General features: G+C 40.4%; 1 protein-coding gene across 4 annotated transcripts in view; it reads left to right on the forward strand.

Moving 5' to 3' along the window:
• Nucleotides 1-17,346, forward strand: part of mapk8ip1b (mitogen-activated protein kinase 8 interacting protein 1b) — a 90,317-nt gene that overhangs the window by 41,210 nt on the left and 31,761 nt on the right. For all 4 annotated transcript variants that reach the window (XR_012592254.1, XM_074622713.1, XM_074622697.1 and 1 more), the window contains exon 3: nt 7,584-7,841. Coding sequence is in view for 3 of the 4 variants with exons in the window: in XM_074622713.1 (XP_074478814.1) it covers nt 7,584-7,841 (258 nt within the window). In the remaining variant the exon portion in view is untranslated. The remainder of the gene's footprint in view (nt 1-7,583; nt 7,842-17,346) is intronic.

The raw sequence follows: 17,346 nt of genomic DNA on the forward strand, positions 1-17,346 counted from the left end.
CAGTTAATATCAGTATATCATATTATCATATATCAGTCAATAAGCAGTAATGTTATCGGCTTTGACCCTCCATTGACATGATCTGGAGTAAAAGGACTTCTGTCTTTGTCGTGGTTAGCATGTGTTCATTTTTTTCCCATGCGGAGGCAGTGGAACAACTTAAACACACTTTAACATTTCGCCTTCCAGAATAGTTGTTATGTGTTAGGTTGTAACGGTATGAGATTTTCACGGTACAATAACTATGTCAGAAAATATTGCGGTATACGGTATTACACTATTATTATTATTATTATTATTATTATAAGCTGTAATATTAATGTTTTTATCAGTTACAATGACCCTTGAAGGAATAAACCTGATAATAAATAGCATGTAACTGTGTCATATGACTAAAGCATGTTGGTTTACATATTAGCAGAACTATAACATGTTAAATTTACAACTAAATGAAAAATAACATCAGCTGTTGGCTTTTAAAATAATGTCCTATATGATTATTAACAATTAACATATGTGAGCGACAGCGCAGCCAGGCTGCTCTGTCTATACCTGTAACTCACACACACTCATGTATGTCAGTTTGTTTTTTCAATACATTTGATAAGCAAATGAATATATGAATGATAACCGTCAACTTTCATTCCACTGTATAACTTGATACCGGTATAGTAACGTTACAACCCTATTTGTCAAAAATAGCAACATTAGCATTCATTCAGACTCATATTTTTGTACACCTGATGAATTCAATTCCAGTGTTCTTTCCCCTTTAAGCTCCGCTTTGGTCTCCACCAACTCCTGAGAGACATATTTTGCTTTAGCAACTAGATGTTCCCTTTCTTCACCAGCTAGATGTTAACTTAGTCTGTCTGTCGTTTAGTACAGAGGGTTTATCAAAGCTTTGTCAATGCTACCTGCCACTACTAGAAACAAGGGCGTCGAGGGTGGAGTTTGTGGGCCGGAAAATAAATACTAAATACTAAATACTCCATATTTGTTGTAATTCCTTCTGGGTTTGTCCCTTTGAGTGGCCCATTTCATATTGCACATTGTCATTTTATCCTCTGTTGCAATAAAAGTAGTGATTGGTCCGGCTTTAAGAGTATGTTTCCAGATGCAGTGGGTCTCCATGTTGTTTGTTCAAAGTAACAACACAGTCTCCCAAAAAGCAAAGATAAGAATCTCTAGATTTTAGTCATATCACACAATTTTGGAGCAGAAGTCCAGTTATTTAATTTACACCAGAGCAAATCCAAAACTTCAAATTAGATTTATTTAATTTAACATATATAGCCTACCCTCAGATCATTCATTATTCCTTCAGAAGTATTTTTGATTCATGCATTTGATACAAAGATATCTGATGTCCCGTTTGGCTTTACATATAGTCTCTTCTCTTTATTTATTGTACACTGTATTGATTGTATTAGTTCCTACTTTTTTTTTTACCACTGGATAGGGCTCAGCAGCAGGTTTTGGGTGATGTAGCATTTTCAGCCGTCTTGTGTTGTTATGTTTGACCTGTTGGTGTGCGACTGCCCTGATCGGGCTGCTCTGATTGGACAAGAGCTGAGCATCACACAGTAGCTTCAGGGAAGCAACATCTCCACAGCCTCCTCATCATCACTGAGCCCCTTGTCTCCTAGCAACAGGGGCCGGGGCTCTCTTAAAGGGGCCAGTCATAATTTGAAGTCATAAAACATGAGAGGAAGAGTAGAAGCCCACTGCATTAGTAGGCATCGATTGTCACCAGGTGAAAAGGTGAACAGGGAGAGAGAGGGGAGAGATAAAAGGAGAAAAAATGATGGCACAAGAGTGTGATTGCAGGCGCAGAGACAGACAGATAGTGGCATGATGTGACTGAGCTGAAAATACAGGAGGAGGGGTGACAGTAGTGACTTCTGAAAGCTCATCAGGGAGAGATTTATGGGTACCTTAGGATGGATGGCAAGATGGCTGGATGGATGAATAGATAGGTGAACAGATGGATGCACAGGACTGGCAGAATGGATGGATGAATGATAAAAGGATAGATGCATCGCTAAATAGATAAGTGGACAGATTGATGGATGGATGGACAGGTGGATGGATAGACCGATGGATGCTGCTACACCTACTAGTTGGTTCAGAAGGCTGTTATCATCTATTCGCGTGGTTGCAAGGTGTTGCTGCCATGTTAATCCAAATCTCTGTATAATGTGTGTAGTTTTTGGTGGTGGTCATGTTGATGGATGAATGGATGGATGGATAGATGAGTGGACAGATAGATGGACAGTTGGATGGATAGACTGATGGATGCTTGGTGGATGGATGGATGGATGGATGGATGGATGGATGGATGGATGGATGGATGGATGGATGGATGGATGGATGGATGGATGGATGGATGGATGATTAATATATGGACTGGCAGGATGGATGGATGCATGATGGATGAATAGGATGGGCAGAATTGATGCATGCTTGACGGACGGACCATAGAAGGATGGACGGTGGGTGGACAGGATAGATGTTTGGAAAGATGGATGGAGGGAATTCTAACTAATTCAATAGAGGTTGTGTAAGGAAGTCCTCACAAAAGATTTTACAAAACCCAAGACTATTGTCAATGACAATTTATTTAAAAAAAAATAAATAATAAAAAAAGAAAAAAATAAATATATATATATACATATCTATATGTATATATATACATATAGATATATATATATATCTATATGTATATATATATGTATAGATATGTATATATATACATATATATTAAATATATATTAAATATAATATTAACAACTATTGGTCCTTCAGTGTATATCAGATGATTTAAAAGTGGGGCAGTAAGCAACAAAAAAAACTAATAGAAACATTAGGTGTCTAAAACTCTGAAGAGGTAGGAGACCAGCCATATCAGTAGTTATGAACTCTATGTAGACATAATTTCTGCCCTAACAATTATTGACGTTTGCTTACAGATACGTTTGTATTTTTGAGAGCTTTTATCTGCTATATTTCATTCCAAACAAACATTTGTGTTTATGCCCAGCTTCCATTATTTACACCCTGCTGTGGGGTTTTCAATGGTGAACATCATATGATGTATTTCCCTGTGACTAATGACCAAATCAGCGTAAAACAACTGGCAAATACAACTTGACCATGTGATCTTTCTCTGCTACAGTTTGACAAATGCTGTTTTAATGCATCATTAAAATGTATTTCCAGGCCACATTTGGCGAAACATTTGAAAAGGGACAGGTTTTATATTGTATTGGTATTAAGTCTAAAAAAATGGAGACTTTCAAGGAGGCGATCCCTGAATAGGAATGCAGCTGCACAAACACTTTGAGTCCCAATTCAAAAGCCTCTTTCTTCATTGAGAGAGAGAGAGAGAGAGAGAGACCTCTGGTTTGCTGTGATCAGTGTTTGGCTGCATACAAATGTGCCTGAAGGCAACACTTAGCCAATGAATTTGGCCACACACGTTAATACCCGCTCTGCTTCATTTACAAAGGAAAACGCATGTAATAATCTTCATTATACAGCCATTCACCAACACACAGCCAGCATGAAGGTTTAAATAAACACACTATTATAACCAAGGATTAAGTACTGTGCACATGACTTTACCTTCTGAAATAATTATTACACAGGATATGAATGCTGCTCACTGAATGAATGTAAAATATGAGTTACGTCAAAGGAGTTTAGTTCGCCTCACCGCTCTGCTTTCACTGGTCTTCTCCCCTGGAATATTCCAGACTGTGGTGGATGTTGTTATCACGGCGGCTGAGTGTTAACATAACTATTACACTGTTGTCGTCCTCTCTGTGAATCAGACCTGGTACAGCTCTCTAAGAAGTGTATCGATTTTCTTTTCAGTTTTATTTTCCCACAGTGCTTTGATCCCTGTTCATCACATCCCAATTAGGATTATACTGATATGTAGCAATGAATCAATATTATCATTTAGCCTTGTAATTGTTTAGTGACAAATTAGTATATCAAGAAATTGTGACAACAACAATGAATGACGACAATCTATATTTGACTATAATCTATCTATTGCAATGACTCAAGAACATATATATTATTAAGAAATATTCTATTTTCATTCATGTACTATATATATATATATATATATATATATATATATATATACAGTATATATACCGATCAGCCATAACATTATGACCACTGAGAGGTGAAGTGAATAACATTGATTATCCCGTTACAATGGCACCTAGCAGTGAGGGGGATATATTAGACAGCAAGTGAACATTTTGAACTTTGAACTTTGGGTTGGAAGCAGAAAAAAATGGTCAAGTGTAAGGATGTGAGCGACTTTGACAAGGGCCAAATAGTGCTGGCTAGACGACTGGGTCAGAGCATCTCCAGAACTGCAGCTCTTGTGGGATGTTCCCGGTCTGCAGTGGTCAGGACCTACCAAACGTGGTCCAAGGAAGGAAAACCGGTGAACTGGCGACAGGGTCAGACCCCAGGCTCATCGATGCAGGCGGGGAGCGAAGGCTGACCCGTGTTGTCCGATCCAATAGAAGAGCTACTGGAGCTCAAATTGCTGAAAAGTTAATGCTGGTTCTGATAGAAAGGTGTCAGAACACACAGTGCATCACAGTTTGTTGCGTATGGGGCTGCATAGCCGCAGACCGGTCAGGGTGCCCATGCTGTCCTAATGTTATGGCTGATTGGTTTATATATATGTATACTGTATATATATAAATATACAGTATACATATATATATATATATATATATATATTTGGGGGATGTATTGGCAGGGTTGATTAGAATATAGAAAAGATGATATGATTTTATTCTATAAAAAATATAACATTTGTCTAAATTGGATAAATATGAGTTAATTATGTGATTCTTCGTGAATCTTTGTTTTGTATAGTTGGATTACACTTGAACATTTTTTTCCCAAAATTTTGTGAAATTCGAAAAAGAAAAAAAAATCTTTCAGAATATAAGTCATATCACGGGGGAAAAGACTCTCCAACAATAATAAGCTGCATGTCACTGAATATGTTTCAGGTTTAGAGGCTTTTTAAGTCAAAGTGCCTCTAACCTGATGCATAATTATGTTTCCTGTACAGTTTGTGTCTAGATTCAACTGTAAGCACGCCCATTCATTCAATTGCACCATGAGATGGCGCTTCCTTCACAAAAAACACATAAACCAACTGAAGTATACTGAAGAATCATGCTTCTTAGTCTGTGTGTGGAGTGTGACTAAGTACATTTACTCAAGTACTGTACTTGAGAACAATGTTGGGGTACTTGTACTTTACTTAGTAGTATTATGTATGTGTGTGAGCATTACTGTATCTGTATTATTGTGCGTTTGCGATGTGGAGCAAAGAGGGAGTTAAGGACTGTAATAGGCTTAACAGTGACTTTGGTGTCCATGTCAAAGCATGGACATCACATCTACCAGCAGGAGGAGCTACCATGTGTTTTGTGTGTGTGTGGGTGTGTGGGTGTGTGTGTGGCTGCAGATATAGTGATGGTAAGTGAAGCAGACTGTGCTGTCCCAGTGCCCTCTGACTTACTCTGTCACCCAGATGATGCTTGTCACTTGCTTTGATTTCAGCAGCAGTGTAAAAGACAGTCAAAATGAGTGTCATTACAAGATGAAACAACTGCTCTGCTGCTCTGATTTGGTTGAGTTTTTGGCCAACAAGTTGCCTCTGGAATATGTCAAAAACAACTGAGCCAAGCAGAGCTTTGTAGGCAGGACTGAGAATGTGGACTTCATCTTTCTGTACTATGTTTTGAGCTAAAAGTTCACATCAACATGCTCACATTGACAATGCTAGCATGCTGATGTTTAGCAGGCATAATGCTTACCATGTTCACTAAACGTAGTTTTGCTTGTTAGCATGCTAACATTTGCTGATTAGTACTAAACTCAAAGTACAGCCGGAGCTGATGGGAATATCGTTACTTTTTAAGTTATTTGGTCATTATAGTATTGGACAAATTCAAATTTTGACCTGATGGGGGATGCTGGATTAAAGGTCAGGGGAGCAAAGCTATTATCCATAACAAGGCCATATCTGTAACTAATTTCTCAGCAATCCATCTAATAGTTGAACAACAACAACAACATTGTCAACCCCATGGTGACACTAGAGGAAAGGTCAGGGGAACACCAAAGTCAGTAGGATGCATTGTCTTACGACCGTGAATGCCTGTACAAAGTTGTGTGCCAATCCATCTTGTGGATGTTTAGGTATTTCACTGACTATGTGAAGATGTGTGCCAAATTTCATGGTAATCCATCAAATAGATGTCAAGGGATCACCAAAGTCAGTAGGATTCATCTTCTGTGGGCTACAAATGTCTGTACAAAATTTCATGGCAATCCATCAACAGTGTAAAGATATTTCAGTCTGGACCAAAGTGGTGGACCGAAAGACCAACATTGCAGTCCCTAGAGCCATGGGGCTAGCATGGCTAAAATGCCAGAAACTTGGCAACACGCATGGATAATGGTACACGTCGACAGGGGCGTTTATTATCACGGGGGATCGCCCCACTTCCCAGCATCAGAGGCTTGATGGGCTGCCACTAGACACAAGGCACTAGGCATCGGATTGGACGGACGCTTTCACTCGTGGGCTGCTGCTCCCAGCTTTCGAAGTGGAACCAAAATGGCGGCTCGTTTGGGAACTTTCTTCTCTTATATCACAAAAATAGTTCACAGAAATGTGTTTCTGAATACATTTTATGCCAGAAATAAACCATGCAGTTGCTAAATCTGTCCTTATTTCCAGTGATGTTTTCAGAGGCGCAGAGACGCCGCACCGGACGCCCCCTGATTTGCATAAAGTAGCCTAGACCTCAACTTAATGCAAACAAGGAGCAGCCAATGTGATGCCCCGTCTCTTGAATCGCGCCGCCACGCTACCAGAATGCATTGCACGGCTGCTTACATAGACAATGAATGGGAAGCGTGGATAGGACGGAGACTATGGACATGTACCATAAGATTCTACAGATTTTTGTAAATCAACTTACAGAAATAACAACTCTTAAGATTTCTTAAATATTCCTTCTATCAACATCACAAACATTTGGTTAACTGCTCCTACGGTAGCAACAAACCGCTACCGCAGCTTCCGTGTCATTTGAAATGACGTCAATGGGCCGGATACGCCAGTCACAAATGATTAGTTAGGGCAAAAAAATACGTGAACACAGTTGTGATTATCTGGCTCAGTGGAACAAAACAAAATTTAACAACAGCAGTCTTCATCAGAAGACTGAGATTAAAAAAAATTAACATTAATTAGCAGAGCAGAAGGAGTTTTCATTCTCACTTCATTACTGTAGGTAAATGCTGTCATGTGGAGAAGCGGATGCTGGGAATAGTTTCTGCTCTCTGCTTTAAGAAGCTCAGTATTGGCAGCGAAAGCGTTACAGGCAGAAGACAGAGCAGCCTCTAATTGGCCGGCTCAGTCTCCTCATCCCATCCGCACACACTCTCTCTCTCTCTGTCTGCCTCTCTCTCTCTTTCTCTGCCTCGACTGACGGCGTGTTTTCCTCCAATCCCTGCAGGGCCATGTGAGGCGAGGAACCAACAGCATGTCGGGGAGGGCCGAGCTGGGTGCCGTCGGCCAGCTCCAGGCAGAGATGCTGCATTTGGAACTCATCGACGACGGTGACGGTTACCGCAGCGACAAAGAGTCCTCGAAGGCGTCAGCCATCGCACCCCCGGCAGTCACCAAGGACCCTGCAGCACCTGTTACCATGGATACCTACCGGCCCAAGAGACCCACGACCCTTAACCTCTTCCCGATTGTGCCGCGCACACAGGTAGAGAGACCTTATCTACACACACACACACACACACACACAGTTTGTGGCAGATGATTGAATATTGATCAAAAATCAGGAGGAGTGGACTGTCAGTGAAGATGATTTGTTTCTGTCTGTCTGTGTGTCTTTGCCTGTCTGGGTTCCTCCTCACACACAAATATGGACATTTAAAAAATGTAAATATGAATGAACAACCTGCGTGACATCACCATTGGATTTGCGACAATTGTTTCTCTGACAGGATGTGTTTACTGGACTGAACAATAGCCTCAATTGTCAAGACACAGATTTTTTTTTTTTCCCCTTGGTGCCCGTCTCGGTTTGTGTTTGAACGCTGCTAGAGCTCGTGACTGTGTGTGTTCTTGTACTTCAATCTTTGTGAGGACCAATTTCAGCTTTAGACCTCGAGGAGGAAGACATTTTGTCTTCAAAAGGGCTGTTTCAGGGTTACTTTTATAGGCTTAGGGTTAGAATTAGGTTTAGCTTAAGGTTCGGAGCTACAGAATGTACGGTATTAATAAGGGTCCTCACAAGTATAGACATACAAACAGGAGTATATATGTGCTTGGGTGAGGCTGTGTATGTGTGACAGTGTAGGTATGTTGATCAATGTATGTAGATCTCATGTGCGTCTGTCCACCTCCTGTTCATACAACAGAGCTCTGGTCTATATTGTCCTTCACTAAATGGACACATTACTGGTGTGTGTGTGTGTGTGTGTGTGTGTGTGTGTGTGTGTCTGTGTGTCTGTGTGTTGCAAGTCCCTCCAAATTATACAACAAAATATATCGTTTGTTACTCGACTCTAGAACAACACAAAAGCGATTTCTGATGTGACGCCCTGATCTGCACGATGACAATATTTGTCAGTGACATTACAAATTTGCTGTTGAAAAATAAATCACCTTCATGATGTGACGCCGATGTGGTTAAGGCTCGGCTTGGGTTAGGTACAACAATGATTTGGTTAACTTTTGGGGAAAATCATGGTCTGAGTTAAAACAACTGCTTCGTTAAAGGTGCTCAATACGAAATTCAGAGCATATCAATTGCCTCCGCACGGCTCTCAACATGGCGACGGCTTAGCCGGCGGCTCGTAGGTAACGTGGGCTAACAGCGGTGACAGTGCAAACAAATGCAACAGTGCTGCCAGGGCTAGCAGTGTTAACCTTGGGAGGAACCAGAGGTAAGGCGCTACGGTTTCGCAATGACGCGGTGGGTCGAGATGGCGTTATCAGCTGTACTGTATAGCCACCATATTAGCGCAGCGCAAAGCGACAGCCGTGAGCTAGCCAGTGGGGCACGCTCACATGCACAACCATGTTACCTATGTAAACAAAGCACAGAGAAGCTTTGATTACAACACACACAGAGGGAGTGAGATTTCATTCTGCTCTGAATATCATATACTGCAGATAACCTTTAAGGTTATAAGGGAGCTTTGTTGCCATGGTGACAATAATAAACATGTGATTAAAGTTAGGGGACGATCATGGTCAATGTTGACACGGGAGGGAGACAAACAAAGTTTTATTGATCCGTGCATCCGCCCCCCCAAAAAACGACTTTGACGCTCTATAACAGCGGCACCTGATTTTCCTGTCACCAGATGCTTCATACAAAAGACACCTCATGCTCACAAAACCACTAAACAGAATCAGTCTGAAATATGTCTAAAGAATAATTCGGGTTAATTACAAGTCTACCTCTATCAGCTCTGATAATATTATATTCACCAAAGTAATTGCTTGGATTACGACAACAAAGTTGAGTATGGCAAAGAATATGAGCTGTTAGCTGTTATATGTCAGCAAACAAGACACATTCAGCAGACACACAGCAACATTAGCATCCATTTAGAGTCTTGTGTCCACCTGATGAATGCAAGACCAATACTGACTCTCAGCCTTGTCTTGGGCTGCACTAACTCCCGATGGAAATACGTGACTCTCTAGCAGCTAAATGCATCACTATGTTCATAACTGGGCAGGTGGTGGTGTTCATCAGAACTTCTCAGGTCAAAATGCCTGCTGCTGCTGCTGAAAATGAGGTTGATGAGAGAAGTGAGAGCATACCATGCAGTGAATGTGCTGTAAAACCAAAAGTATGCGCTAAAAGAGGCTAAAAAGCTCTGCAGAGCTGCAGAGTTGGTGATGATTCTCTGTGAGTTCTTCACTGTGAGCGACCCCTTTCACATCACATGCACCTGTACAAATGTAAATGCCTGTATGGTGATATTCTTGTTATGCAATGTACTGTATACGATAATGTATAGTGACTTTGCCTGTGACTCTAACATACACGCACATCCCCGCCCCCCCACAGTGCAGGCTGTCAACATGATCAACCAAGCAGCTCTATATTTGTCTGCGCTTTGTTCTTTGCTCAGTTTCCGTGAGGTGGAAACAAGCCTACTGTTCTTGCTGCTGTGTCTTTGTTCGTGTGTGTGTGTGTGTGTGTGTGTGTGTGTGTGTGTGTTTTTGATCTGTCAGTTCTGGAAATTATAAAGGAAATAATTGCTCTGAAACGTTTTTGGTTCTTGGGAAGTCTTCCTGCCTCCTGGGACATCGTTGACTCTCTTCATACAGCAGTTAGAAAACAAAACCTGATTTGAAATAATTCCGTGTTAGATGGGTGAAGGTTTCCTGGAAGCGACCTTTGCATGAACTGTGAAGACATGAAGCAATATCTCGTAAATGTAACATCCATCAGCAGCAGATCTTTTCCAGATTTCTGGACTTGAATGCTTCTGGTCAATCCGGTCTCACTCCCAACTCGTCAAATAACGCAGCTTGGTCGGTGCCCCTCGGAGTCTGATACCGACACTCTTAGGCACCCTTTAGAGTCTGTATGTTCTGGGCTTTCAACTAACTTCAATGTAAACCCACCCGCATCATTATTAGACGCTCAGAGCAACTGATAAAGTGCACAGAAGTCTGCTTAGGGCAGGTGAGAGGGGAGGTTGAATGGGTCAAACAAACACAGGACTTTCACCCAGGTGGCAACCTCCGGTTCTGAAAAGTGAAGCCAATGCTGAAGTGCCTTAAATGTGCATTCTGTCTAATAGCCAATAGGGGGCGACTTCTCTGGTTGCAAAAATAAGTCTGATTGTATAAAATCTATAAGAAAATGAGCCTACTTCTCAGTTGATTAATTACCTCAGTAAACATTGTAAACATGAGTTTATGGTCTCAAACGCTAGTTTCAAGTCAATACAGCATGATGTTCATTTAGTAAATTATGGTCCCATTCAGAGTCAAATAGACCTTAAAGTAGGGGATGCTTTAGGGCGTTGTCCGGTCTGGGAGTTGTCCGTCTTCAACTTTAACCCTTTCACAGTGTGTTTTCAGTTCTTGAAAGTTAATTGTAAAATTTTGGTCGCCTAAAAATGTCTCACTCAGCGTTCGGTTGTACTTAACTCCACCATCTCGTGTCACTTCTGGTTCGAAAAAACCAAGATGCCAAACTCGAGGCTCCAAAATGGTAGTCCAATAACCAATGGGTGATGTCAGGTGACTACGTCCACTTCTTAAATAGGCTAAAATTTATGCTCTCACCCAGGAGACCGCTGTACGTGTCACGTGTGAAACAAAAATTCAACATTGACTTATTTTGTCACGTCAGTCTTTAGTCACTCGCTAGTCACATGAGTCGCTAGTCAATCAAGTTAACGTCAACCACGATCTTATCCAAACCTTAACTAAGTGGTTTTGTTGCCTTAACCTAACTTCCTGCAAAGATGGATGTTTATTTTGAAAAGACACTATGTATGTAAAGCGTGTATATAGACACGGCGTCCCAGACACGTCCAAAACTGACCCTAGAGGTGTACCTAGAGCATCATAGTTTGAAGCTTAAGGCCACTGACCAAGCTTCGGTATATGACAAGTTGGGAGTGAGAATGTGTTGTTCTAGTGTAGCTTAGCCATATTTATAGATGATGTTTTAGTGTTTGTAATGAATTTGTCTGTTTTAATGTGAGGATCTAGCTGTTTGCTATGTGTTACGACCTTCATCTATAAATCATTAGCTTGAATTTACCACTCCCAGGCTCAAAGGCTCGGAGCTACAGCTGAACCACCTGGTGGTCAGAAAACCTTTTGCTCTGCAAACTGCCGTGAAACCTTTGTGAACATTTTGAATTTGATTCGGGAGTCGCAACTGGCTAACAGTAAAGGCGGGGGTCAACTACATTAATATGTTGACTATGTATAAAGGACATTCTCGATTAGAGACACTGTTTTGGGGTTGAGTTTGATAAATATTTCTCTATTCGGCTGCAGTACAATGGAATAATGTTCTCACAAATCGTGTTGATAACATCAGAGAGCAACTTTAAAGTGTCCTTGAAAAGTGTCCTTTTTTTTTATCATGAAAAGCACTTGGACAACATAAGCCTAGCCACTGCACCTGTATGCATGTGTGTTGAGGTATTTTGGAGGACCAGACAACCCCAATGATTGGGGGGCCTAAAGTGGCTCTACTGCAGATGACGTACACACAGCACAGCAAGTTTTTCATGCCAAGAAAAGATTGAGTGAGGAGAAAATAACGTTGATGAGGCCATCGTACTAAACAAACACCTGATGACAGGTCTGCACAATACATCTGCAATGCATTCTGGTCTATTTCTTGCTCCCGTGGGTGTTGAAATTGGCCTCTCTATTTACTCTTCCTGAATGGATTTCCCACAAAAGCAAAGACAGTGTATTTTCCATTCAACCTCACACTATCAGTGCTGTTTTACCTGCTTTGCAAAAAATCCACAGTACAGACTTGGAAGACTTATTAAATAACCATATAGATTTGTTTCTCCAGCAGCCCTATAGGTGAAACACTACAACAGCCCTAACCAGCTCCGGCTGACAGTGAAAGCTTTAGTCAGGCGGCGCCGACACAACTCAAATGAGATGAGAAAAGATGAGTGCTGATGATCTCCAGGCAGTTTTTTCTCAGACAGTACTGTAAGAGGAAAGAGAGACAGCACACTGTGTGACTGTTTCCAGGTCAGTGGATCGGTAAAAATGCTAAAATATACAATTAGTTCTGCATCATTTGGCAGCGAGTGACAGAGTGCTGTGGCTGAGCAAAAGCAGCTCTGAACACTGATCAAGGTTAGCGTACTGAGGCTTTTGGAAAAGCAATATTTATAGATCCAATAATCTGCAGAGTGCCAGCATTTTTGTGCCAGAGAATTACAAGGTGAAGAATCCTATGAAGCCTCATGAGACACTAAAATACTTTTTTTAAGGAAGGACAAAGATTCATGTCGTTTTAGCCATTAAAAAAGTACAAATATTAACTTTTTGAAGGAGTAAATATAATGATTTCAGCCACAGTATTTAAGAAAAAACAATGAAACCACAGAATGTTTGAAAAAAGAAGACTGTATGTACAGTTTCATGAGCTCTTAGCAGAAACAGGGGCAGGCTTTATTTCACAGATTGTCTCCTCTGAAGCTGCTTGAATAAAATGATTCAGACAGAAAATCCGAAACAGACCTCCAACTCAGGAGGGATCCCTCCGTCTTAATCCGAGTCCGACTCTAATCTCTCACCTGGCTACGACACAACTCCTTATGTTGAATTACTCTACATGTGTGTATTTGTGTGTGTGATTTGAACGTTATACCTACATACTACGATTTGAGTTGTAACCAAATACAGCGATGCACATGACAACATCAAGAATTTGTTGAAAAAGTGGCATAAATTAGTAACCTTTTGAATAGCATATGGAGGTTTATCTATATATTTTTAACAACCCAGTCGCCAGAAAAAAAGAAATGTTGGCATTGGACGTTTCTGCAAACCACAGATATGTTGAATGACGACGTTTCTGAACCAAAAATACGTTTCATTAACACGCTTCATATCGGCCTCATATCACGCTTGCAGAAAAGAAAAGTTGCATGAATTCCGATATGACTGTTCAGGTCGGATTTTAAAAAACCTGACCTACAGTAGTCACATATGCAAAAAAAAAAAAATCAGATTTGGGTCATTTATGCCTGCAGTGTGAACGAGCGACCCCTTTCACATAGTCACATTGTTTTTGCATTTTCGTTTGATACATTATTTTAAAAATATTGATTATAGCTGCTTTAAATGGATAAAAAAATGTATAGATTTAAGTAAGGTACATGTACTGGGAAAAAAAATATTGTTTTGGTATTGCCTACATTCATAAATGGTATCATCACTAGTATTGAATCATTTCAAACGATACCCATCCCTAGTCTCATCTGTCTTTCTCTTGCTCTAAGAGGCATAAATTAGTAACACTTGGTTTATATTTCTTTAAAAATCAGCCCAGTCGCCAGGGAAAAAAATGTGGGCATTGGACGTTGCTGCAAACCAGGGATACGTTGAATGTCTACGTTTTTTGCATTCGGTCAGAGCAAGTTTAAATAGCGAAAAGAGACACACTGAGTCGGAGCGGAGGTGGATGGGTCCAACAAACACAGGGCTTTCATCCAGGAGACCGCTGTTCCTGTCCGGTGTGTCACCTTACAATCAGCTGTTTGTTCATGTCCCGTGTTCACAACGTTCAGTGTAATTTTCACTGTACAGACGTCGTAGTTTTAAGCCAAACCATGTCGTTCTTTCTTCAACCTAACTATAGTGGTTTTGTTGCGTTATCTTATGTTACATTGTTATGATGTTACATTATTATTTGAACACAAACCATGATCCTTTTTCTAACCTTAACCGAGTAGTTTTGTTGCCTAAACCTAACCAATCGTTTCACAACGTTAACCACGAGGCATTGGGCATTTCTGTAAGTGTGATACAAGTTTGATAAGAAATGTATTTATGAAACATTTTTTTCGTTCAGAATGTTGACATTCAATATATCCATGGTTCGCAGAAACGTCCAATGCCAACAATTTAAAAAAAATGTATAGATAAACCTCCATATGCTATTCATAACAGCAGGGAGTTTAGCCTTTTATTGGGGAAATGAACAGATGAGGGAGATGAGGGTGATGAGGGGAGGGAGATTAAGTCTGGGTTTATCATTCACCTCCTTTCAGTTACCGCAGGAGGAAAATCCAAATTTGGTCAAAGGGTTGAGCCGAGGTGGGACGAGCAAGAAACTACCATCCTAGCTGAGTGATGGGCTGAGTCTCCTGTCAATCAACGCAAACACTCCAACCCAAAATATACTCGTTTTAAATAATCCCTCTTTATCACAAGTTTGATCTGTTGTTTCGGCCATCGTTCCTATCAGTATTAATATTGTCGTTCTCACCAAGTTCACTGCTGATATCTGGGAACACGGTGACATCTTAATTAATTAATGAATACACACACACTCGCACTATATCTGAGTCACTGCCCTGAGCAATGATGTTTTTATCACTATATGAGTAAAGGAACCTTTGCTTCTCTGATCAATGCTGCTGTCTCCCACCTGCTGATTCACTCGTTACCATGGCGACAGCTCTGCCCGTTACACGTAGACGGGAAGTGAGTCATGCGTGGTGGTGGGCGGACAGAAGAGGAGGAGGGTACATCTTATTTTGGGCGACAAATTGTCGTCACAGGAGTTTCCAGTTCTGCTTTAGCATCTCTGTGTCTCTCCTTCTCTAATCTCATGCCGGGTATCAAACTGCAGTAATCGTCTGGTACTGAAGACTAAAAATGTGTCTGTATTACTGAGTCACAAAATGTAAGATTTGTAATCTTTGACAGTTTTATGAAACAAGTTGTGAACCACAACATTGACATATCATCACATTTTAAATTGATATGTTAAACAGTTGCATTTTTACACATCCAGCAGTGACGGAGCAACATTAGCATTCATTTGGAGTCGTGTTTGTGTCCGCCCGATGATTTTAAGTCCAATATTCACTGTCTTTTATCTTTCTTTGTTTTGTTTTTTTGTCTCTACCAACTACTGAGTTAAATATATCCATGCTTCACTATTTCTTTTCTGCTGAGACTCACTGTAGAGCTCAGTACAGCCGAGGGGAGCTGCATATTTGGTAGGTTCATCACTATGGCTACGTTCACACTGCAAGGCTTATGCTAAATTCGGATTAATTGCTCAGATCATGTATATTTTTTTCAGACTGTTCAATTCCAGTGTGAACTGCTGACGGTCCTGAACTGACCCGCATGCGCAAAACACAATAACAAAGACGTCACACGCAGCACACTGTCAGACATGTTTCATCTATAAGATGATGTGCAGTGGAAGCCAGCGAATTTGTGAGCAGATGATAACAAGGATGAGGAGAAAGATAATCAAATTTGTAATTATGGCTCTTTGTGGAGCAATGGCTGCTACTTCTGTACAGAGGGGTGTGTGTGTGAATGCAGAGTTGGGGCCAGGAATCGTGGGATTGTGATGTGAATGGCTCCACAGCGCAGAATTCTGACAAATTGATCTTATTAACTTCTTTATTTATTATTCACTTCTGTTTGATTTTCCCTTTCATTTATTTATATATTTATTTTTTATTAAATTTAAAATGTATTTATTTTATTTTTCTGAAGGCACACGTTCTGTTGTATGGAGGACGGAACCTGCCAAAATCAAAATAAATAAATTAATAAATAAATAAATTTCATTAAATGTAGCAAAAAATAATATTAAAAATAAATGTAGCCATTAATTAATTGATAAAATTTGAAATACATTGATATTTCTGTTTAAACTCGCTTCTTTATATATTTATCTTGTTATTAATTCCCCCATATTTAATTTTCCATTTTATTTATTTATGTATTTATTTTCATTAAAATTGAGTGACGTAAATACCCAGCCCTAGTCTTATCTGTCTTTCTCTTGCTCTGAAGTGCGACATTTCTGATCGTTGCACATCAATTATGTCTCTTTTACCGGTTGTGTGTTTGAGTTTTGTCCCACTGTGAGAATCTGTGTAACTCAAAGCACTTTTTAAATAAGTAATATAAGTGTGTATGGGAGAGAGGTTTGGCTGTGTAATGCTAATAGCTGTTGTTTTTGTCTTCCACGGTGAGTAACTCACTCACACAAGATTATTTCGCTATAAACATGATCAAATTAAAATCTCTCCTCACTGGTTGAATAAAAAACATACATGACCAGTGAGTTACTTAACACCAGGCTGGAAAGAAGCAGGTTTCCACTGCCCTCTGGCTGAAAGTATCAGCTCTGTTGCACCTCTGACTGGGTGTGGTCAGAAGTGAGCTCAGTTGCACGTGTGACCGCACTCAACGATGATGTCACTGCGTACTGACCACACCCTGTAGTACTCCTCTACATCACTGCAGCATGGTGAGATGTTAAACCAGTGAAGGTCAGCAAAAAACATGTTTTCAACTGGTGTTTGTGATTAATTTGCTCATTTCTGGAAATCAGGAAGATGGAAAAAGAAACTGTTCTGTATCGCACAAAAACAGAAAATAACGTCTTTGGATGACCCGATCCCTTTAAGTAGCCTATATCTGAAAGAAGGAAAAAGGCATTCGAGAAGTGTCGTGGTTTTGGGTTGTCGCCCATCTATCAA

The sequence above is a fragment of the Sebastes fasciatus genome, chromosome 2, assembly GCF_043250625.1.
Source record: "Sebastes fasciatus isolate fSebFas1 chromosome 2, fSebFas1.pri, whole genome shotgun sequence".
In the NCBI taxonomy this organism is placed as follows: Eukaryota; Metazoa; Chordata; class Actinopteri; order Perciformes; family Sebastidae; genus Sebastes; species Sebastes fasciatus.